The following is a 19,308-nucleotide window of genomic DNA, read 5'->3' on the forward strand; positions in this document are numbered from 1 at the left end:
CTACGTTTACTCTCACAGTATCACAGTATGTTTGGGATTGGAAGGGACCTTGAAAGATCATCTAGTCCAATCCCCCTACTGGAGCAGGAATGCCTAGGTGAGGTCGCACAGAAAGGTGTCCAGGCGGGCCTTGAATGTCTCCAGGGAAGGAGACTCCACAACCTCCCTGGGCAGCCTGTTCCAGTGCTCTGTCACCCTCACTGAGAAGAAGTTCTTTCTCAAATTTAAGTGGAACCTCTTGTGTTCCAGCTTGATACCATTACGCCTTGTTCTATCATTGTTTGCCACTGAGAAGAGCCTGGCTCCATCCTCATGGCACTCACCCTTTATATATTTATAAACATTAATAAGGTCACCCCTCAGTCTCCTCTTCTCCAAACTAAAGAGACCCAGCTCCCTCAGCCTTTCTTCATAAGGGAGGTGCTCCAATCCCTTAATCATCTTTGTTGCTCTATGCTGGACCCTCTCCAGCAGTTCCCTGTCCTTCTTGAACTGAGGGGCCCAGAACTGGACACAATATTCCAGATGGGGTCTCACCAGGGCGGAGTAGAGGGGAAGGAGGACCTCTCTCGATCTACTGACCACCCCCCTTCTAATACACCCGAGAATGCCATTGGCCTTCTCATTCACAAGGGCACAGTGCTGGCTCATGGTCATCCTGTTGTCCACCAGGACCCCAGGTCCCTTTCCCCTACACTGCTCTCTAATATGTAATTTCCCAGCCTATACTGGAACCTGGGGTTGTTCCTGCCCAGATGCAGGACTCTACACTTTCCCTTGTTAAATTTCATCAGGTTATTCCCCGCCCAACTCTCCAGCTTGTTCAGGTCCCACTGGATGGCAGCACAGCCTTCTGGCATGTCAGCCACTCCTCCCAGCTTAGTGTCATCAGCAAACTTGCTGATAGTACACTCTATTCCCTCATCCAAATCGTTAATGAATATATTGAATAATATTGGCCCCAGTACCGACCCCTGAGGCACTCCACTAGATACTGGCCTCCAACTAGACTCCACACCATTGACCACCACTCTCTGGCTTCTCTCTTTAAACCAGTTTGCAACCTACCTCACTACTCTGTTGTCTAGACCACACTTCTTCAGTTTAGCTGCGAGGATGCTGTGAGAGACTGTGTCAAAGGCGTTACTGAAGTCAAGGTAGACCACATCCACCGCTCTGCCATCATCCATCCACCTTGTTACATTCTCATAAAAGGCTATGAGGTTGGTCAAGCATGACTTACCCTTGGTAAAGCCGTGCTGACTGCCCCTAATGACCCTCTTATCCTTGATATGCCTTGAGATGACACCAAGGATAAGCTGTTCCATTACTTTCCCAGGGACAGAGGTGAGGCTGACTGGTCTATAACTACCCGGGTCCTCCTTCTTGCCCTTTTTGAAGACTGGAGTGACATTTGCTTTCCTCCAATCCTTGGGCACCTCTCCCATTTCCCAAGACTTGGCAAAAATGATGGAAAGCGGTCCAGCAATGACTTCAGCCAGCTCCCTCAGCACCCGTGGATGCATCCCATCCGGACCCATGGATTTATGGATGTCCAGACTATTTAATTGCTCCCTAACCACGTCCTCATCGACTAAAGCAAACTCCTCCATTGACCTGGCTTCATCCGGGGTCTCAGGGGTACAGGGCTCCCCAGGACAGCCTCCAGCAGAGCAGAGAGAGACAAAGAAGGCATTCAGTAATTCTGCCTTCTCTGTGTCTTCTGCCACCAGGGCACCCACCTCATTCATCAGTGGGCCTACATTGCCTCTGGTATTAGTTTTGTCTGCTATGTATTTGAAAAAGTTCTTTTTGCTGTCCTTGACCCCTCTCGCCAGCTGTAATTCTAAGGAGGCCTTGGCTATCCTAGCTGTCTTCCTACATCCTCTAACAGCAGCCTTATATTCCTCCCAAGTGGCCAGCCCCTGCTTCCATGACCTGTAAAATCTCCTCTTCTGCTTGAGCATACCCAACAGATCCCTATTCAACCACGCAGGCCTCCTGGCTCCCTTCCTCGACTTCCTACGTGCGGCGATGCTCTGATCCTGAGCGTGGAAGAAGCAATCTCTGAATGCAATCCAGCTCTCTTGGGCCCCTTTTCCTTCAAGCAGTCTTGCCCATGGGATTTCCCTCAGCAATTGCTTGAAAAGGCCGAAGTTAGCCCTGCTAAAGTCCAGGGTCGCAATTCTACTTGCTATTCTGTTCCTGCCACGCAAGATGCTGAACTCCACCATCTCGTGGTCACTGCAACCCATGCAGCCCTCAACCTTTACTGCTTCGACCAGACCCTCCTTGCTAGGGAGGATGAGATCCAGCAGTGCACCTCTCCTAGTCGGCTCCTCCACCATCTGCATGAGGAAGTTATCATCAATGCACTGGAGGAACCTCCTGGACTGTGGCTGGCTGGCTGAATGGTCCTTCCAGCAAATATCTGGGAAGTTAAAATCACTCACAACAACCAGGGCCTGTGACTGTAAGGCCACTCTCAGCTGCCCATAGAAGGCCTCATCAACTTCCTCAGCCTGATTTGGTGGCCTATAATAGACACCTACAACCATATCACCCCTGCCAGCCTGTCCCTTGATCCTGACCCATACACTCTGAACTCGCTCCTCATCCGCTCCTGGGCAGAATTTAGTACATTGTAGTTGCTCTCTCACATAGAGAGCAACTCCACCACCACGCCTGGCTGGCCTGTCTTTCCTGAAAAGGACGTAGCCATCCATGACCACATTCCAGTCATGTGAACTGTCCCACCATGTTTCTGTAATTGCCACCAGATCATAATCTCCCGACCGAGCATAGGATTCTAACTCCTGCTTATTCCCCATGCTGCGTGCATTGGTGTACAGGCATTTCAGGGAGCGAGCAGAGCACACCAATTTCTCCCTAGGGGCACAGGAGGCCACCCAGTCCTCACCCGTTTTAGAATGCTGCCCCACTGGGACAAGCCCAGCTACAACCCCATCCCCCTTCGAGCCTAGTTTAAAGCTCTCCAAATGAGCCCAGCTAATTCCTGCCCCAGGATCCTTTTGCCCCTGTGAGATAAGCCTTTCCCGCGTAACACTGTTCGGACTGGAGTCTTATAAAACCAGCCATTATTAAAAAAACCAAAGCCCTGCCTGTAGCACCCGTCTTGGAGCCAACCATTTAGAGATTGAATTTTCCCATTCCACCCCACATCGTCACTTCAAGAGGGAAGGAGCGAAGAGAAGATCACTTGAGCCCCTGAGTCTTTCACCATCCTTCCCAAGACCTTGAAATCATTCTTCATTCCCCTCAGACTACGGGAAGCAGCTTCCTCCCCATCTGTCTGGAAGACCAGCAGCGGGTAGTAGTCTGTCGGGTGCACCAGTCTGGGGAGCTCTCTAGCAATATCCTTGATCCAGGCTCCAGGTAGACTACAGACTTCCCTAAGATGAGGGTCAACCCTGCATATTGGGCCCTCTGTTCCTTTCAGAAGGGAATTTCCTATTACAATCACCCTTCTTTCTTTCTTATCAGAGGCAGTCTTAAGTTGTGTAGTCAACCGCCTCTTCCTATGTGATCTTGTAGGCAGGCTTGGCACCACCTCCTCACCTACCTCCTCCTCCAGTTCCAGGGCCTCAAACCTATTATGGAGGGGCCTCCGGGGAATGAAAGCAGGCAAGGAGGGGGGCTGCCCATGATGCTGAACTGGAATACGCTTTCAACCCTTGTCTTCTTTTAGGTCCCCTACCTCTGCCCGACAGCAACAAGGGTGGGGCTGTCTCAGGACCTCCGCCTCTGTTCGAGAGGGCAGGAGGTCCATCTTGTTTTCAGGGGTACCTCCCTGGGGCCTTTCCAACTGACACGTCAGGGTGTTACTCCACCAGTCGATCTCCCTTTTGCACTCCCTGATGGACCTCAGCGTCTCAACCTCCTCCTTAAGTTTCACAACCATGTCGAGCAGATCTTGCACCTGCTCACACCTCACACAAGTAGAGTTCTGGCCTCCCTCCTCCGGCAGCAGCAGGCTCACAATGTCTTTAACTGAATTTCTACTACTGAGACAAGAAAAACATTTATGGATTAAGAAACTACGCCATCAGTTAGTAACTGAGTCAAAGAAAAGCACAAAGAATTCAAGAATCACCTTTCACAAACTCTATCTTCTCTACTTGAATCTGTCCTCCATCAGATGGAAAAAGGTATTGATTGGTTCCTGATATGTGAATGAGATCCTCCCCTGTATTGTAGCCAAGAAACTGGAAAAACAAGTTTTAGATAATGCATAAATCAGAAAGGCAGAAGCCACAAAAGAGACAACTGAAGGACAAATCCTCAGGATCCTACTGTTCTAGTCAACATTTCTGCTTACATATTTAACTAATGTAATAACAACTTTAGCAAACACATGGAATATTATCCTCCTATCCAAATATTTTCTCAGTTACTAACTGAAGTAACTTGTTACACATGAGTGTAAATAAAAATACTGGCCAAGTACAAAGAGAAAAAGTAAAGTGCAATGCAATCAGATAAAGGGCAGATGAAGATTCACGTTCCCACCCTGTAGATTTTGGAATTCAGACACCATAAATCTGATTCTCAGACTGCTGTGCCTCCCAAGGAGCCAGAAACTGGCAAAAATTATGTGAGTGTACTCAAGTAAGTTCAGACTGAAATGTTATATTTCTTTGAGTTTGAAGTTTGTACTATTGCAAGTTTAGACTAAAATATATTGACCTACACAACTTTTGCAAGCAAGGCTTAGACTCTGAAAATATAAAGCAGTGCAAATTGCCTAAAAACTCTTCAGACACTAGTGAAGAGTTCACTCTGTTAGAAACATCCCTCTGTTAGTATAACAGGCAGAATACCTTGTATTAGAGCACTCCAAGAACATCAATTTTGAAACAGGAAATGGAAGAAACAGTGAACTCCTTTTACTTGATTTCCAATGTGGACAGCCAGAACTTCAACTAGGCCTAGTAGTCCCCAAATACAGGAATTTATGTCTCCCTTTTCTATTCTCTGCCATGAAAATCACATTTTTAGACAAAATTAATCCCATAAATATATTTTCCATGGGCACAAACCCATGATCAATTTATCTTTGTGTTCATGTCATATACACTAAAAACCACCAAAGTTGATTAAGTAGTCTTGTGAAGGATGATCTTAAACATCAGAAGCTGCTTCTCAAAACTTTTAGGAGAGGATCTGTTGTTAAAACGATGGAGGTAAACAAGACCTAGTTATGCTTAATTTGCTCCGAACTACAATTTCGCAACAGAAAATAGCTTTGGTGTAATCCTGACTCTATATATAGATAGTTAGCACTTTCCTAAAGTGGTGCAATAATATGACTCCTTACCTTATAAACTTTCTCAGAATGTGGTTCTGGGATGCTGGGATCTTCCTTAAGTCCAGGGGCTTTTTCTAGCTCATCTTTAAATTTCTCTTTGGGAGATTTCTCATTGGAACCTTTACTTTCTTCATGTATTATTTCCTGTCCTTTCTTTGTACCTCCTGATTTTTCTTTTTTGCCTTTTGTTTTGCTCTCAAGTTGTTCTTTCTCTAGTAATCGGTCCTGTTCCTCCTTCCAAGCCTGCATTAAATGTAGGAATTCAAATGACTGTTGTTCTCTTTGTATTACAAGATATTTCATATGTGCATGCTGAAAACAGTACAAGTAAACAAACTCAAAGAAACCAATGTTCTAAGTTACTTTAAGTTACTCATGTTTTTCAAACATGTCTACAGTTTTACAATATTACACACTATATTTTGCATAAAATTACTGACTTATTCAGTCCACAAGATCAATTATTCTTGACCACAGGAGATGTATCAGATGATTATTTGTATGTTATGCATTTAGTCATGAAAGAAATATTTTGTTGTGCACTTTTCCACAATGTTTATCACCAAATCAGAATGCATCACCGGTATTAGCTTATTCCAAAAATGCAACCATGAGGTAAAATGATTTTATTCTTTTACAGAACGAGAAATGAGGTATCAATGTAACAGATAGTGCCAATGCTAAGACTTATGTCTTACGTGTGCTTAACTCCTACCTCAGCCAGAAACTTACTGTATGAACCTAGGCAAGTCCATTCATCTGTAGTGCATGACCATGCTCTAGTTCTATGAACAGGATTCTCTGTCATAAGGGAACTCTGAGTTACCATATTTACATTCCTTAATTTCAAAGAGATGTAGATAGTGAAAGTAAGAGCTGGGTACACAACTACTACCATGAATCTAGATCTTATGTTTTCATAGCTTTATAACCAGAAAACTTCGATGAGAATTAGGATATTATCCATAAATCTCATTTTCTAGTACTCCAATTATGATCTGCTTTTCGAATGTCTAGTCTAACTCTAAACAGTCTTTCCTTAAGAAAATAACATAACTGATTCAATAAGGAATAAATCAAACAAGAAATAAAGTATACAACAAAATAGCCAAGAGCAGAAAAACCAAGAGAATTGAGTCAAGTCAGTGTAAGAATAGAGGCTTACCTTCCTGGTAAAGCAGTGTTATTTAGTCCATTTCAGAAACATACATAGTTTTGCCTCACCTTTAGAGAATCTTCTCTGATAAAAGGACTTCTTTCATTGGTGGACTGAGATTCTGGAATATTCTCTATTATACTCTCAAGTCCTGACATCTTGCCTTTAAGAAATGAAAGGGGGATAAATGAACTTATGAATAGAAGAAAATTGAATAATACTCAAAAATGGAAAAAATAAAAATAAAATAAGTGCAAGTAAATAAAAATATATTTGTAAATAGTAAAAGTACAAAAGTAGAATAAAGAAAATAAATATTTTTGGAGATAAAACACAAAGACTGTTCAGGTTAGAAGAAACTTATCTGACAAATATTATTACTTGATAGTTATAACTGGGGATCAAATATGCTAAACAATATATCAACACATTGAAAGACTGACTCTCTGCTTCTTGCTATTGAAGGATTTTCTCCTGAACCAGGTTTGTTTGTTCGTTTTTTATGCATCTGAGCAATGCTGAACAAACAATAAGCAGTATTTACTATTTTTGCTACTACCACTGTTGCTGAATTCAGATACAGTGCTTTAAGCAGCTCAACAAATGCCAGAACAAGCTAAATACCAGAATCACAGATATTACAGCCTTTCAAGTCCAAAAGGTGAATAAATGCTGTCTGTACCTTCAAACCTTCTCTAAAGAAACACCATATCCCCTGTTTACTATTATGGCTTTATAGCATCTATGATTCATGAAAAGGGTATCTCTTTGGTTTTATATCATGCTTGGATACCCGATATTTACCTGCTAGAAAAGATATATTAAAGCACACTATCAGAAACTTGTAGTTAAATTACTTCGTATTAAAAAGTAAAAATTGCACTATAGGTTACAGCAGTGCCAGTGAAATTGAAATAACCTAAAAATTATGATTTATAAATCATAACTATCATTTCCATTTCCATACTATAATCAGATGTGTTAGTTGGGTTTAGTGAGGAATAACATTTCTATTTTTGTGAATTCCAATTACTAGTACTATAAGGTTTCAAAGTGCATTGTCAAAGAAGGGGAACAAAGCAAAGGCTAAATATCAACAAAACACTGTTCATAACATTTAAATACACAAATAGACATTTTGGATGAAAGTTCTCTTTTGTCAAAAGGGATTTTTAGATTTTGCTGCCTGCTTAACAGCTACTGCATGAGCTGTTCAACCACAATTTTCATTATCCAAAACGTTGCTTGTAATTAAAGTTTGCTCCTCAGTCTAGTCAACTCCAGTTTCCAGTCTTAAGCTTCTAGCCCACAGCTTCTGACTTCCAGCTTTTATCGTTCCCATTTAAAAAGGAATTGCTTTGAATTGTGTTGCCAACTTTAACTACTGCTCATGTTTTTGTATGTGTAATAATCTAAAAAGAGATTAATATTTGTATGTAATCCTCAAAGTAATTCCATTAAATAAACACAGCTATTGTAAATGTAAATTGTCTCAGTTTTCAGAACAGAGGATGATGCAGAATATTTAAGTATGTATATTTAATAAATTTTATGTCTATACAGATCACAAGACAAGGTTATCCTACAAAAAAATACATGCAATTCTGCTCTGAACAACTTTGGGACTCAGCACTCAACATGGAAAACGAATTTTCAAGGTTAAAACAAAAAGGTAACACACTTCTGGCTTTCTTAGGGGAGCCAGTTTTTTTGGCAGCTGATGCAGACAATTCAGAAGGTCCTTCTGCCATGGCCTTTTCCAGTTTAAGAGACTCTATTTCCTTAGCCATCTTCTCTTGTTGGTATTTGACTTCTTCCTCTTTCACCCAGTCTTCAATTGAGTTGGCGACCAGCTCAAGATAGTTCCTAAAAAGCATAACATTCCTCTATTTACCATAATACAGTTTTCACTAATATAATTTCAGGTCAAACAAGATCACTTGGCTTCTCAGTTTCTTATACAAATATTATTCTATAATCTTTGAGAGCAGGTTTGCATTTGACAGGGTTTAGCTTAGTTTTTAGAGGAGCTAGTACTTTTGCCTGGCTGGTATTTGCTTAAGATATCTTATGCTTGGGATTTTAGTCCTCCTTTCTGCACAGATATTAGAAACTTGTCTTCCAAGGAATGCCTGCCCTCAAAGAAAATCCAGAAAGTCAGAAAACATAGAGACATTCAGTTTAAGAAGGTTGAGACTAATTGTCCTCCTTTTACCACAAGGATAACTTATTTTATTAGTTGCTCTTGATTTATATTGTCTTTTAGAATACACTTCATTTGTTTGTTCAGCAACTGAGGAAGTGTAATTCTATTTTATTTCTAGCTCTTCTTTATCAGTGTGACAAGAAAGATGCTTGGAAATTGTCATCCAAATCCAGATTAGAGAATCAGTGCACTGTAGCCTGGTATAAATTAAGAATATTCACAATTAACAGTTGAAGTGAGCCCCAAATGACAAACTGATGTGGAGTTTGCAGCTAGTATAGGTAGTTGCATGGAGAACCTGTTGATCATATACTCAGTAGGGACAAGGTGACTCTGCTTGTATCTGAAGAAAAGTGTACAAGCTATAAAAACAAAGGTGTTGAAAACAAAAGGCAAAACTTGGTTGGAACCTAGATTTGCCAGTACTGGAATAGCTTGAAGATGAATATATGTTATAAATAAAAAAGAGATTATTTGTGTGGAACATATTTTAGGGCAATGAAACAGTCATTCAAAGTCAAAAATACACTTTCTATTAATATGCATTCTGATGTCACTACTGCCAATGTCTGACTCAGAATCATTTCTCAGAAAGGATTATTCTTTTCCAGTAACTTGTGTAATGTGTTTACTATGAAACAGTAAACAAATGTCATTAATATTAACTTTGCGTAAAAGAATAGTTTTGATAATGTCTGAATTCACGTAGCTTCCTGACACAATGGCCACTTACCCTAACCAGAGTTAAAATGTTTTATACACATGTATTACTGCAGGCACATGTGCCCATGCCTTTGGATCCCCTTAGCCAGTAGCATCCATTGGATTTCACACACAGCTTCCTGCTGCTACCCTTTGAACAGCACAGTTCCTGAATTTTTTGATGTTCTACATGAACTATGGGACCTGATATCCATAGAGAAGAAGGAAGGGTAACTGGGACTTCCAGTACTAAAAACTGCTGCAACGTAAGAAAGTTAATTTCCCCTTTGCACAAGAATTTGCTGTAACAGAACTCACTGGAACCAACTGATAAAGAGGTATCAGAAGTATATTCCAGATAGCAACATAGAAAAACCCTACAAAGTGGGGTCTATAAGATGTTACAATAAAGCAGGAAGCAGTAAAACACAGGTAGAGAACTCCTAACAGAGAGACAGACAAGCACAGTGTCTGTTGTGTATTTGTAACTCTCCTGTGGTTAAAGTGTGGCTCTTAAATACAAAAAAAATATTAGAATGATAGTAATTTTAATTAAGGTAAGATCAATAAATTGTTACTAAACTCACCAGGAGCCAGTTATTTCATACAAAGGTAAAAACTAGTAATACTACTGCTTAATTAATAAGTAGGGTTTGTGCCTGTTTCTGGCAACTCAGCCAGATCTGAAAGCTAATGCAGGCAACAGCTTCAAGCACTCAAGGTATTTAAAGACTGTCTTCCACAGAAGTGTTATGTTGCTTGGAAACATACACTAGCAAATATTTATGATAGTTTGTCTGGAAATCAAAATTATCTTTAACCAAAAGGTTGAACAGGGTCAGAAAAGGTGCTGATTATTTTACAGAAAAAAGACAGGTATAGACGCCATACAACAGAAACCAATAAGAGTCCCATAGCTCTTCAAAGATATAAGTAGCTTATGCAGCAGTGACATCTTTCTGTGAAACAAGAGCAAAGCCAAACCTTCTTGTTAGCTTTCATGCCAGTTTCTTTAGGAACTCCTTGCTGCTTTGAAACAGAATCCAGTGAAGTGGCCCTGAACAAAGATGGCATGTCCCAAGCAGAAGCTACCTTTAATGTCTAAGCCTTGTTTTCAGTGTATGTGGAAGAGTTAAAGGGAGGAAGGATATAGCTATTCCATACTCAAATGAATAATAATGCATCTACCAGAGAATATGCTTCATTCTTTATTTGGATGAAAAATTAGCAACATTTGTTTTGTTGCCCTTTCCATGCCCTTTCAAGGTGACCAGCCAAATTTTCTAGGACCCCATACATGAAGAGCTGTTGTTTCAAGGAGAAATGCTTTCTGAGGAGGTCTGGTTCCTCACTAGCTGCTCCTACAGACAACACAATATGCCATTGAGATGAGGTGTTACTCAGTGTATGTAAACACCCAGTGACATGTTAGATGTACTAGGGTATTGACCTGGTCTCCAGCGTCTGTCCAAAAGAGTATGGGTCTCCTATGGGTCTCAATAGGCAGCTAAACTGGCACCAGGTGTTTACATTTAGCAACTTCAATCAAGCCCTTAATATCCGGTGCCCCAAAGTAGAGCAAGAATAGTTGGCAAAGTAAAGAGCTCTGGGCTCCAATAAACTTTCATGTAACTTACTTTGAGACCACTGACCCTCTGCCTTGGTCTATCTGAATGCAAGACCCAGGTTTACTTGAGCATACCATCTTTTACTGTCTTTTGGGGAAGATTTCAGCTGTTATATACATGCAAAAAATCTGACTGACCAGACATTCAGTGGATTTGTCCAACAACCACAAAACAGCCAGAATTTTCTCCTAGAAACTTTGTTTTCCTTCTGGTCTATTCTGGCTCTGGTCCCAGTCACTGCTAACCACAATAGCCTTTTTTCATGGCAAATAATTCAAGTCCAAGTACCTGGAAAGCCGAGATGGACTCACACAGAGTTCCCTGACTGAGGACAAAGATATGAAATACAATACAAAGTATGTCTTCAGGAAGGCACACTTTGCCTATTCAGCATTCAAACCTGTTCAAATATATAGTTACCAACAGAAGCTACTATTAAAAGAGTCCCATATTCTGTTAAATGAGGCACTGCACTTAGAAAGGGATGCCCGTAGACAAATTGGATCGGGGGTGGGCTGTACATTGGATAATTTGCTTGAAATTCTATTTGGTAAATCAAATCTAATTAATCCACAGAGCACCAGAGTGACATGGTACAATACAGCTCAGCTGTTTCTCCATGGCATTGTAGCTTCTTTACATATCAGTACACGGGCACATATTCTATTTTCAGTCAATTATTTGGAATAGCAGTTGGATACACATCATCATTTGTATCTGTTTCAGTGCAAAAATGTATACCAAAAAGAACAGGTCCACTGAAAAAACCTCTAATAGTGGACACATCAACCAGTTGCATACCTCTAACTGGTAAGCAGATAGTGACAAGGAATTACGAAGAATACGGTACTCTGTGAAAAAAATATTCAAATATTTCTAAAGAGCTTCTAGATTTTCTCAAAAAAATTTATCAGTGACACACCCAATTTATGCATACATAGTTGAAAAACCTGATAATTATATTCTTAGACAGAATTTTCTTTTCAACCTTATCTGAAGTGTCCTCAACACAATTTTCTTGATGTGGATATCTCTAATATGAATTTGTACGTATGTGTGCATTATCTATATTTTTATAAGTAGTGATAAAGAGTCACAGTTACTACATGGTCCTCACTCGGAAAAGCTTTGTCTCAACAGTATTCTCTTGATACAGCACCGTTTTAAATGTGTGTGACTTGTTTTCCCATAAATGTGTTACATCATGGAATCTTTTAATTTCAAAGCTTTCCCCCAAGCATTGCCATGGAAGCTTTAATCAAAACCAACTGTGAATGAGACATGAAAGATGAAATCAATTACCTGAATCCCACATTAGAATGCAATGCAATATCCCAGGTCTCTTGGCACAAACGATACTGATTCATAGGATTGTGAAAAACAATTAGCAAAGAGTTATCTTGGGTATTATAAAAGGAATCAATACATCTATATTCTTGGGATGCAGTATGAAGAACCTGAAAAGGAAAGAAATAAAGGTATGTCCTCTCGCAGAGAGTAGCATATGTACAGATGCTTCACAGTACAGCTTTTAGCAAAATGTGCTTCAGATCTTCACTCTCCTACAAGATGTATGCGAAATATTTGGATTCCAGCAGTCTGAAGTGTCCAGGTAGGTGGAAATTGAAACTCCACCACTACTCATCTTGAGAAGAGGCAGTTTGGCTAAATAATATACAAATAAATCTAAATATTAAATACATACTTATACAAATTTAAATAATAAAGTATTTAAAGAAATAAATAATAAAAGCAGAACTATCATACAGCAGGTAAAAAGAAAACACATCTACTTTTTCTTAGCTCAGTTAAGTTTACTTGGTATTAAATTTGCTAAAATATGACCTACACATCTCTGAAATATACAGTATTCTAAATTATTCCACTCTGTTCTGTGCTGCCCCATCATTTCCAACGTTTACATTGTCTGCAGGCTGATTTTTATTTTATAGCTACAGCTAGAAGAAAGCCTTTTAAACTATTATTTTTACAGAACTATGCAACTGAAATAAAACTGAAATAATTCCATACAAACAAATATTCTCTTTAAACATTAAAACCAGCTGGTGTAAAAATTACGTTCTGATGTGGCATATACTATAAGGAAATATTCTTACAAAATGTTATTTTCTGTTGCAATAAAATGATATTTTCTATTCCAGTTATTTTCCATTAGTATCTTTTGACTAGATTCACTAATTATTGACAGTTCAGTTAGCATTAGCTATTTATGTTGCATAAGAAGGAATTCCCCATGTACTAAAATGTATGATTAGACCTTAAATTTGTGATGCTAAAGTGGTGCTGAAAAAGTCTGAGCAGCCGTTACTTCACCCATGTATAGCATGTGTCAGGATCAAATGAGAACTGCATCACATGAAGCTCAAGGCAGCACAGGAACTAATGCTCCACTCCTCTCAAGAGAATGCCTACCAACTTATGACATCTACACTTGAATTTATCTTTCACATTTGTTGTTCTGTCTTTCTGAAAGATGAATTTTAGTCCTTAGCTTGCAAGATTTCTGTAAATGAAGCTTGTAGCCCTGAAAGGGTGAAATGCATTACAACAAAATATTCTGTTTGTCCATAAAACATACACTGCATAGGTACTTGCAAAGTGTACTTTCACACACACTCCACTAACAAGTCCCATAACTGTCAGGGAGGATCACTCCTAGGGGTAAGATCATGTTGTCTCCATCACATGTTTAGCTAAAGGACTCACTGGCAAAAAGGACAACTGCAGTTTGGCCAAACCAGGAAATGAAAAACAATTGCAAACCAAATTTCACACAAGAAATTGAAAAGCAACTAAAGAACGATGGGTTTTGGTAAAAATGGAAAAGGGATAAAACTCAATCAATCATCTAGCAAGGGAATACCCTGTACTTCACTTCTAATTCTTTGTACAGCATTCTGTATAAGATTGTCATTTCACAGATACCTGAAGAAGAACATGGGGTTGAAAATGCTCAGTGAAACTCCAGTCTGTCAAACAACGCCTTTGTGTCTTTTTTATTTCTTCTAAGTTTGGTCCTAGGCCATAATTTTCCAGACTCACCTCAAAATACACCAAAACAAAATAATGAATATCAACATTTCATTGTCAATTGTATTACATTAACTGTAATCTTGTTGACTTAATAAACAGTATCCCATGTTGCATCACAGTTGATTGCCTAATGCTGCACATGTGTAGACCCGTATGGCACTATTTAATAAAAAACAAAATTACTCCCAAAGGGTTTTAGTCCTGGCTTTTTTATGGCAAAGACAATCTAAATATTTTTATTATTAGGTTATGTGGTTTTGAGTTCTGCAAGCAATTATGAATATTTAAATATGTCCTGTGAAGTAATTTTAAAATTGCTCTATTTATCCAGGGGTGTATGGCAGGCAGGTGTTTCTGAAGATGCCAAACTACACAGTTTATTAGTGTGACAGTTTGGCAATCTCTTTCAAACTCTCCTGCTAGTATTTGACCACTGGTATTCAGTGAAACCAGCACAGAATTATCATTAGTAGCTTCACTAGGACCCATCACCTTAGAATTCAAATAAAGTGATTTCGTAGTGCTTAAAAGTTATGGCATTATTTGCCAAACATCACGAAATTAACATCTGCATGCAGCATTGCAAAGTAATCCCCAGTAACACGTCCTTGTGCTGAACAGTATCTTTTCTTGTCTCAGGCCACAGAGCACAGTTTATTACATTCCTTGCACTTGCCATATCAGAAGTAAGAAGATCCAATCCTTTATTCAAAATAGGATCATCCAGGCCACCTCTTCCACCTTTGTCACTCATTTCTATATGTCCTGGAAATCAAAAAGAGAATTTTAAGAAGTATTCCAGAAATTCCAGACCTAAACATTAAAGGTTGGAGTGATACAAGTTCCTTAGCCTCCCTGATGAGATTGGCATCAAGCTGAAGTTTCCTTTTATGACACTGGTCCTAGAAATACACGATCAGCTCTGCTACACTTCTTTCCTAAAAAAGCACTTCAAAATCCAGGGACAACAAGTGCCAGACAATTACATAAAAAAAAAAAAAAAAAAAAAAAGAACACTTCCTAAGACACACTCAAATAATCCTCTTTATCTGTCCTATGCCTTGCATGGTCAAAACCATTAAAAATACTCTCAAGAAGTGTCCTCCAGATTCATACAAAAAGAATCACTTCCCTACATACTGTCTGAGAAACAAAAACAAGCATTCCTTTGCACAGATGACATAAAAAAGAAGGCAAAATCAATTGTTTTGATATTTGCACTTCTTTTTGAAAAAAATCAATTTTTAATCTGTAAATTCATTGGATTTATAGAGTTCCACAAGCTCCTGACAGAATATTACTTCTGCTGAGGATCTGACCAGTCATTCCATTCTTACAACAGGCACCTGATATGAGCAGGATCACATGGAGACTTCTATATTCTCATAATTTTTTGAGATAATTTCCTTTTAATAAAATTCTTCATGCCTCAAGTTAGGGCAGATATCACTAATATATGATCAAAATTCACACACATAAGAAAAATATTCTTCCTGGGAGAAAATACACCAGAAAGTATTGGTTCATTAGTGGCTTACAACCAGCTCAGCTTCCAGACACATATCTTTAGGCTCTGCTTCTCTAGGAAATTAGACATGTTTACTGTCTGCCTTTAGAAGATTCAAGAAATCCAAACGCAAATGTTTCCTCTTCCTGGTATTTGCTTTTGTGCTGTAGAAGTGTTGAAATGTTGGCAGATGCATTTGTAACTGAAATATTTAGTATTGTAAGTATATATAAGTAAAATAAAGTAACAGCCAAAAAGTTTCTCAAAATTCAGAAGAGAGGCTGATAAGCAGGATTCATTTTTGTCTGCTCCAACCTTCTAAGGAAAGGATCCCATCTAAGCTGGTTGCCTAGACATCTATATTAGGAAAGTATGGGCAGCATCATGTACCTAAAGGTATAGCCACTTAAACTGACATAATTTCTACTTTTCTTGCATCCTAGAAAAATAATGACTTGTTTTTAATGTTGCTTCTTGGCCAATATTGCTCCTTTAATCAGGCCCAGCACTTCTCATTATGTTAGAATCTGCAGGAGAAAATTTAGAACTTTTAGAAAATTCACTCTGCTTTGTCTGCAAGAGGTCTTCTCCCTCGGATGAGGAGCGAGTTGAGAGTCTGTGGGTGAGAATTAAGGGGTAGGCTGGCACGGGTTATACTGTTGTGTCTATTACAGGCCACCAGATCAAGATGAGGAAGATGATGAGGCCTTCTACAGGCAGCTGAGAGCAGCCTCACAATTACAGGTCCTGGTTTTTGTGGGGAATTTTAACTACCCTGATGTTTGCTGGAAGGACTACTCAGCCAGCCAGCCAGCCACAGTGCAGGAGGTTCCTCCAGTGCATCGATGATAACTTCCTGATGCAAATGGTGGATGAGCCAAGTAGAAGAGGAGTGCTGTTGAATCTCATCCTCACTGACAAGGAGGGTCTGGTTGAAGCAGTAAAGGTTGAGGGCTGCCTTGGCTGCAGTGACCATGAGATGGTGGAGTTCAGGATCTCATGTGGCAGGAACAGAATAGCAAGCAGAATCGCAACCCTTGGAGTTCAGTAGGGCCAACTTTGGTCTTTTCAAGCAATTGCTAGGGGAAATCCTGCAGGCAAGGGTACTTGAAGGTAAAGGCGCCCAATACAGTTGGTTAGCATTCAGGGACTGCTTCTTCCAAGCTCAAGATAGAGCATCCCGACACGTAGGAAGTCAAGGAAGGGAGCCAGGAGACCTGCATGGTTAAACAGGGAATTGCTGGGTATGCTCAAGCAGAAGAGGAGAGTTTACAGATCATGAAAGGAGGGGCTGGCCACTTGGGAAGAATATAAGGCTGTTGTCAGAGGATGTAGGGAGGCAACTAAGAAAGCTAAGGCCTCCTTAGAATTAAACCTGGCGAGAGGGGTCAAGGACAAAAGAAAGAGCTTCTTCAAATCCAGGGCAGATAAAACTAACACTGGAGGCAATGTAGGCCCACTGATGAATGAGGTGGGTGCCCTGGTGACAGAAGACACAGAGAAGGCAGAGTTACTGAATGCCTTCTTTGACTACACTGCCAGAGGCTGTCCTGAGGCCCCAGAGGAAGTCAGGACAGTGGAGGAGTCTGCCTTGGTTGACGAGGACTGGGTTAGGGAACAATTAAGCAATCTGGATATCCATAAATCCATGGGTCCAAATGGATGCACCCGCGGGTGCTGAGGGAGCTGGCTGAAGTCATTGCTACGCCACTGTGCATCATCTTTGCTAACTCATGGGAAATGGGAGAGGTGCCTGAGGACTGGAGGAAAGCAAATGTCACTCCAGTCTTCAAAAAGGGCAAGAAGGAGGACCTGGGTAACTACAGACTGGTCAGCCTCACCTCCATCCCTGGAAAGGTGATGGAACAACTTATCCTTGGTGCCATCTCAAGGCATATCAAGGATAAGAGGGTCATTAGGGGCAGTTAACATGGCTTCACCAAGTGGAAGCCATGCTTAACCGATCTCATAGCCTTTTATGAGGACATAACCAGGTGGACAGATGATGGAAAAGCAATGGATGTCGTCTACCTTGATTTCAGTAAAGTATTTGACACTGTCTCCCACAGCATCCTCGCAGCTAAACTGAGGAAGTGTGGTCTGGACAATCAGGTAGTGAGGTGGACTGTGAACTGGCTGAAGAAAGAAGCCAGAGAGTTGTGGTCAATGGGGTAGAGTCTAGTTGGAGGCCAGTATCTAGTGGAGTGCCTCAAGGGTCAGTACTGGGACCAATACCATTTTATATATTCATTAACGACTTGGATGAGGGAATAGCAAGCACTGTCAGCAAGTTTGATGATGACACAAAACTGGGAGGAGTGGCTGACATACCAGAAGGCTGTGCTGCCATCCAGTGAGACCTGGACAGGCTGGAGAGTTGGGCGGGGAAAAATTCAATGAAATATGACAAGGGCAAGTGTAGAGTCTTGTATCTGGGCAGGATTAACCCCAGGTTCCAGTATAATTTGGGGAATGATCTGTTAGAGAGCAGTGCAGGGGAAAAGGACTGGGGGGTCCTGGTGGACAGCAGGATGACCATGAGCCAGCACTGTGCCCTTGTGAATGAGAAGGCCAATGGTATCCTGGGCTGTATTAGAAGTGGGGTGGTTAGTAGGTCAAGAGAGGTTCTCCTCCCCCTCTACTCTGCCCTGGTGAGACCACATCTGGAATATTGTGTCCAGTTCTGGGCCCCTCAGTTCAAGAAGGACAGGGAACTGCTGGAGAGAGTCCAGTGCAGAGCCACAAAGATGATGAAGGGAGTGGAGCATCTCCCTTATGAGAAAAGGCTGAGGGAGCTGAGTCTCTTTAGCTTCGAGGAGACTGAGGGGTGACCTCATTAATGTTTATAAATATGTAAAGGGTGAGTGTCATGATGACGGAGCCAGGAGATATTCAAAACCCACCTGGACACATTCCTGTGTAACCTCATCTAGGTGTTCCTGCTCCAGTGGGGAGATTCGAGGTCCCTTCCAATCCTGAACATTCTGTGATTCTGTGATCTCTGTTCCTGCTCTCTAAAATGTTCCCATTCTAATATGAATAAGATAGTTATAATGGCTCAAATGCCACACAGATATCCTAATTGCACAGACTGGAGATGAAGAGAAGTTGATGGAATTGAAATATAGCTCAGATATTCTTTATTATTTTAACTTCAGAGTTTTCACATATTTCTGGCCAAATACAGAGGGTGTCTCATGTGACTATGAAAACTGAGTGTTTAAACTTTTATCTAAGGACACCAGTTCTACCACGTTAACCTTATTCTGATTTGTTTTTGCTGGTCTCACTTTCTTCAATACCTAATAGATATGTTCCTCTTTCCCTGTTACTTCTGAACTTGGCCCAGAATTTTGAATATCAAAACTCTACACTGGATTAACCTGCATGTGAAAGAAGAGGGAAGCCTAGAGGAAAGGAAAAGGTATGAATGCATGCGTGTGAAATTACAATGTATAGCACACCTTTTTTTAATTTTCAACTTTTTGTACCACCTTCTAAAATCCTCATGTGTAAGTTACATATTCTTTGCATTTCCTAATACTCATTCACTAGTAGTAATTTAATTAACCTCATGTACCACTTTTGACTTCACTCTATGGTTGCTACTGACTTTCTAAAGACTCAGTTGCCATCATAACTCACAACAGCCTGTATTCAGAAAAGTAGTTAAGCATGTCTTCAGTATTTTATGTCTATAAAATATATTTGATGTCATAGACAATA

The 19,308-nt window shown here is 40.4% G+C and overlaps 1 protein-coding gene across 1 annotated transcript in view; it reads right to left on the bottom strand.

Annotated features, from left to right (window-relative positions):
• SPAG17 (sperm associated antigen 17) overlaps positions 1-19,308 on the bottom strand; it is a 110,826-nt gene that overhangs the window by 49,233 nt on the left and 42,285 nt on the right. Inside the window, exons 15-21 of the mRNA XM_065851568.2 lie at positions 14,752-14,840; positions 13,968-14,084; positions 12,324-12,478; positions 8,167-8,351; positions 6,554-6,648; positions 5,339-5,572; positions 4,115-4,226 (exon numbers count right to left, since the gene is read on the bottom strand). Of these exons, the coding sequence (XP_065707640.2) occupies positions 4,115-4,226; positions 5,339-5,572; positions 6,554-6,648; positions 8,167-8,351; positions 12,324-12,478; positions 13,968-14,084; positions 14,752-14,840 (987 nt within the window). The remainder of the gene's footprint in view (positions 1-4,114; positions 4,227-5,338; positions 5,573-6,553; positions 6,649-8,166; positions 8,352-12,323; positions 12,479-13,967; positions 14,085-14,751; positions 14,841-19,308) is intronic.

Source organism: Patagioenas fasciata, chromosome 1 (genome assembly GCF_037038585.1).
Source record: "Patagioenas fasciata isolate bPatFas1 chromosome 1, bPatFas1.hap1, whole genome shotgun sequence".
NCBI lineage: Eukaryota > Metazoa > Chordata > Aves > Columbiformes > Columbidae > Patagioenas > Patagioenas fasciata.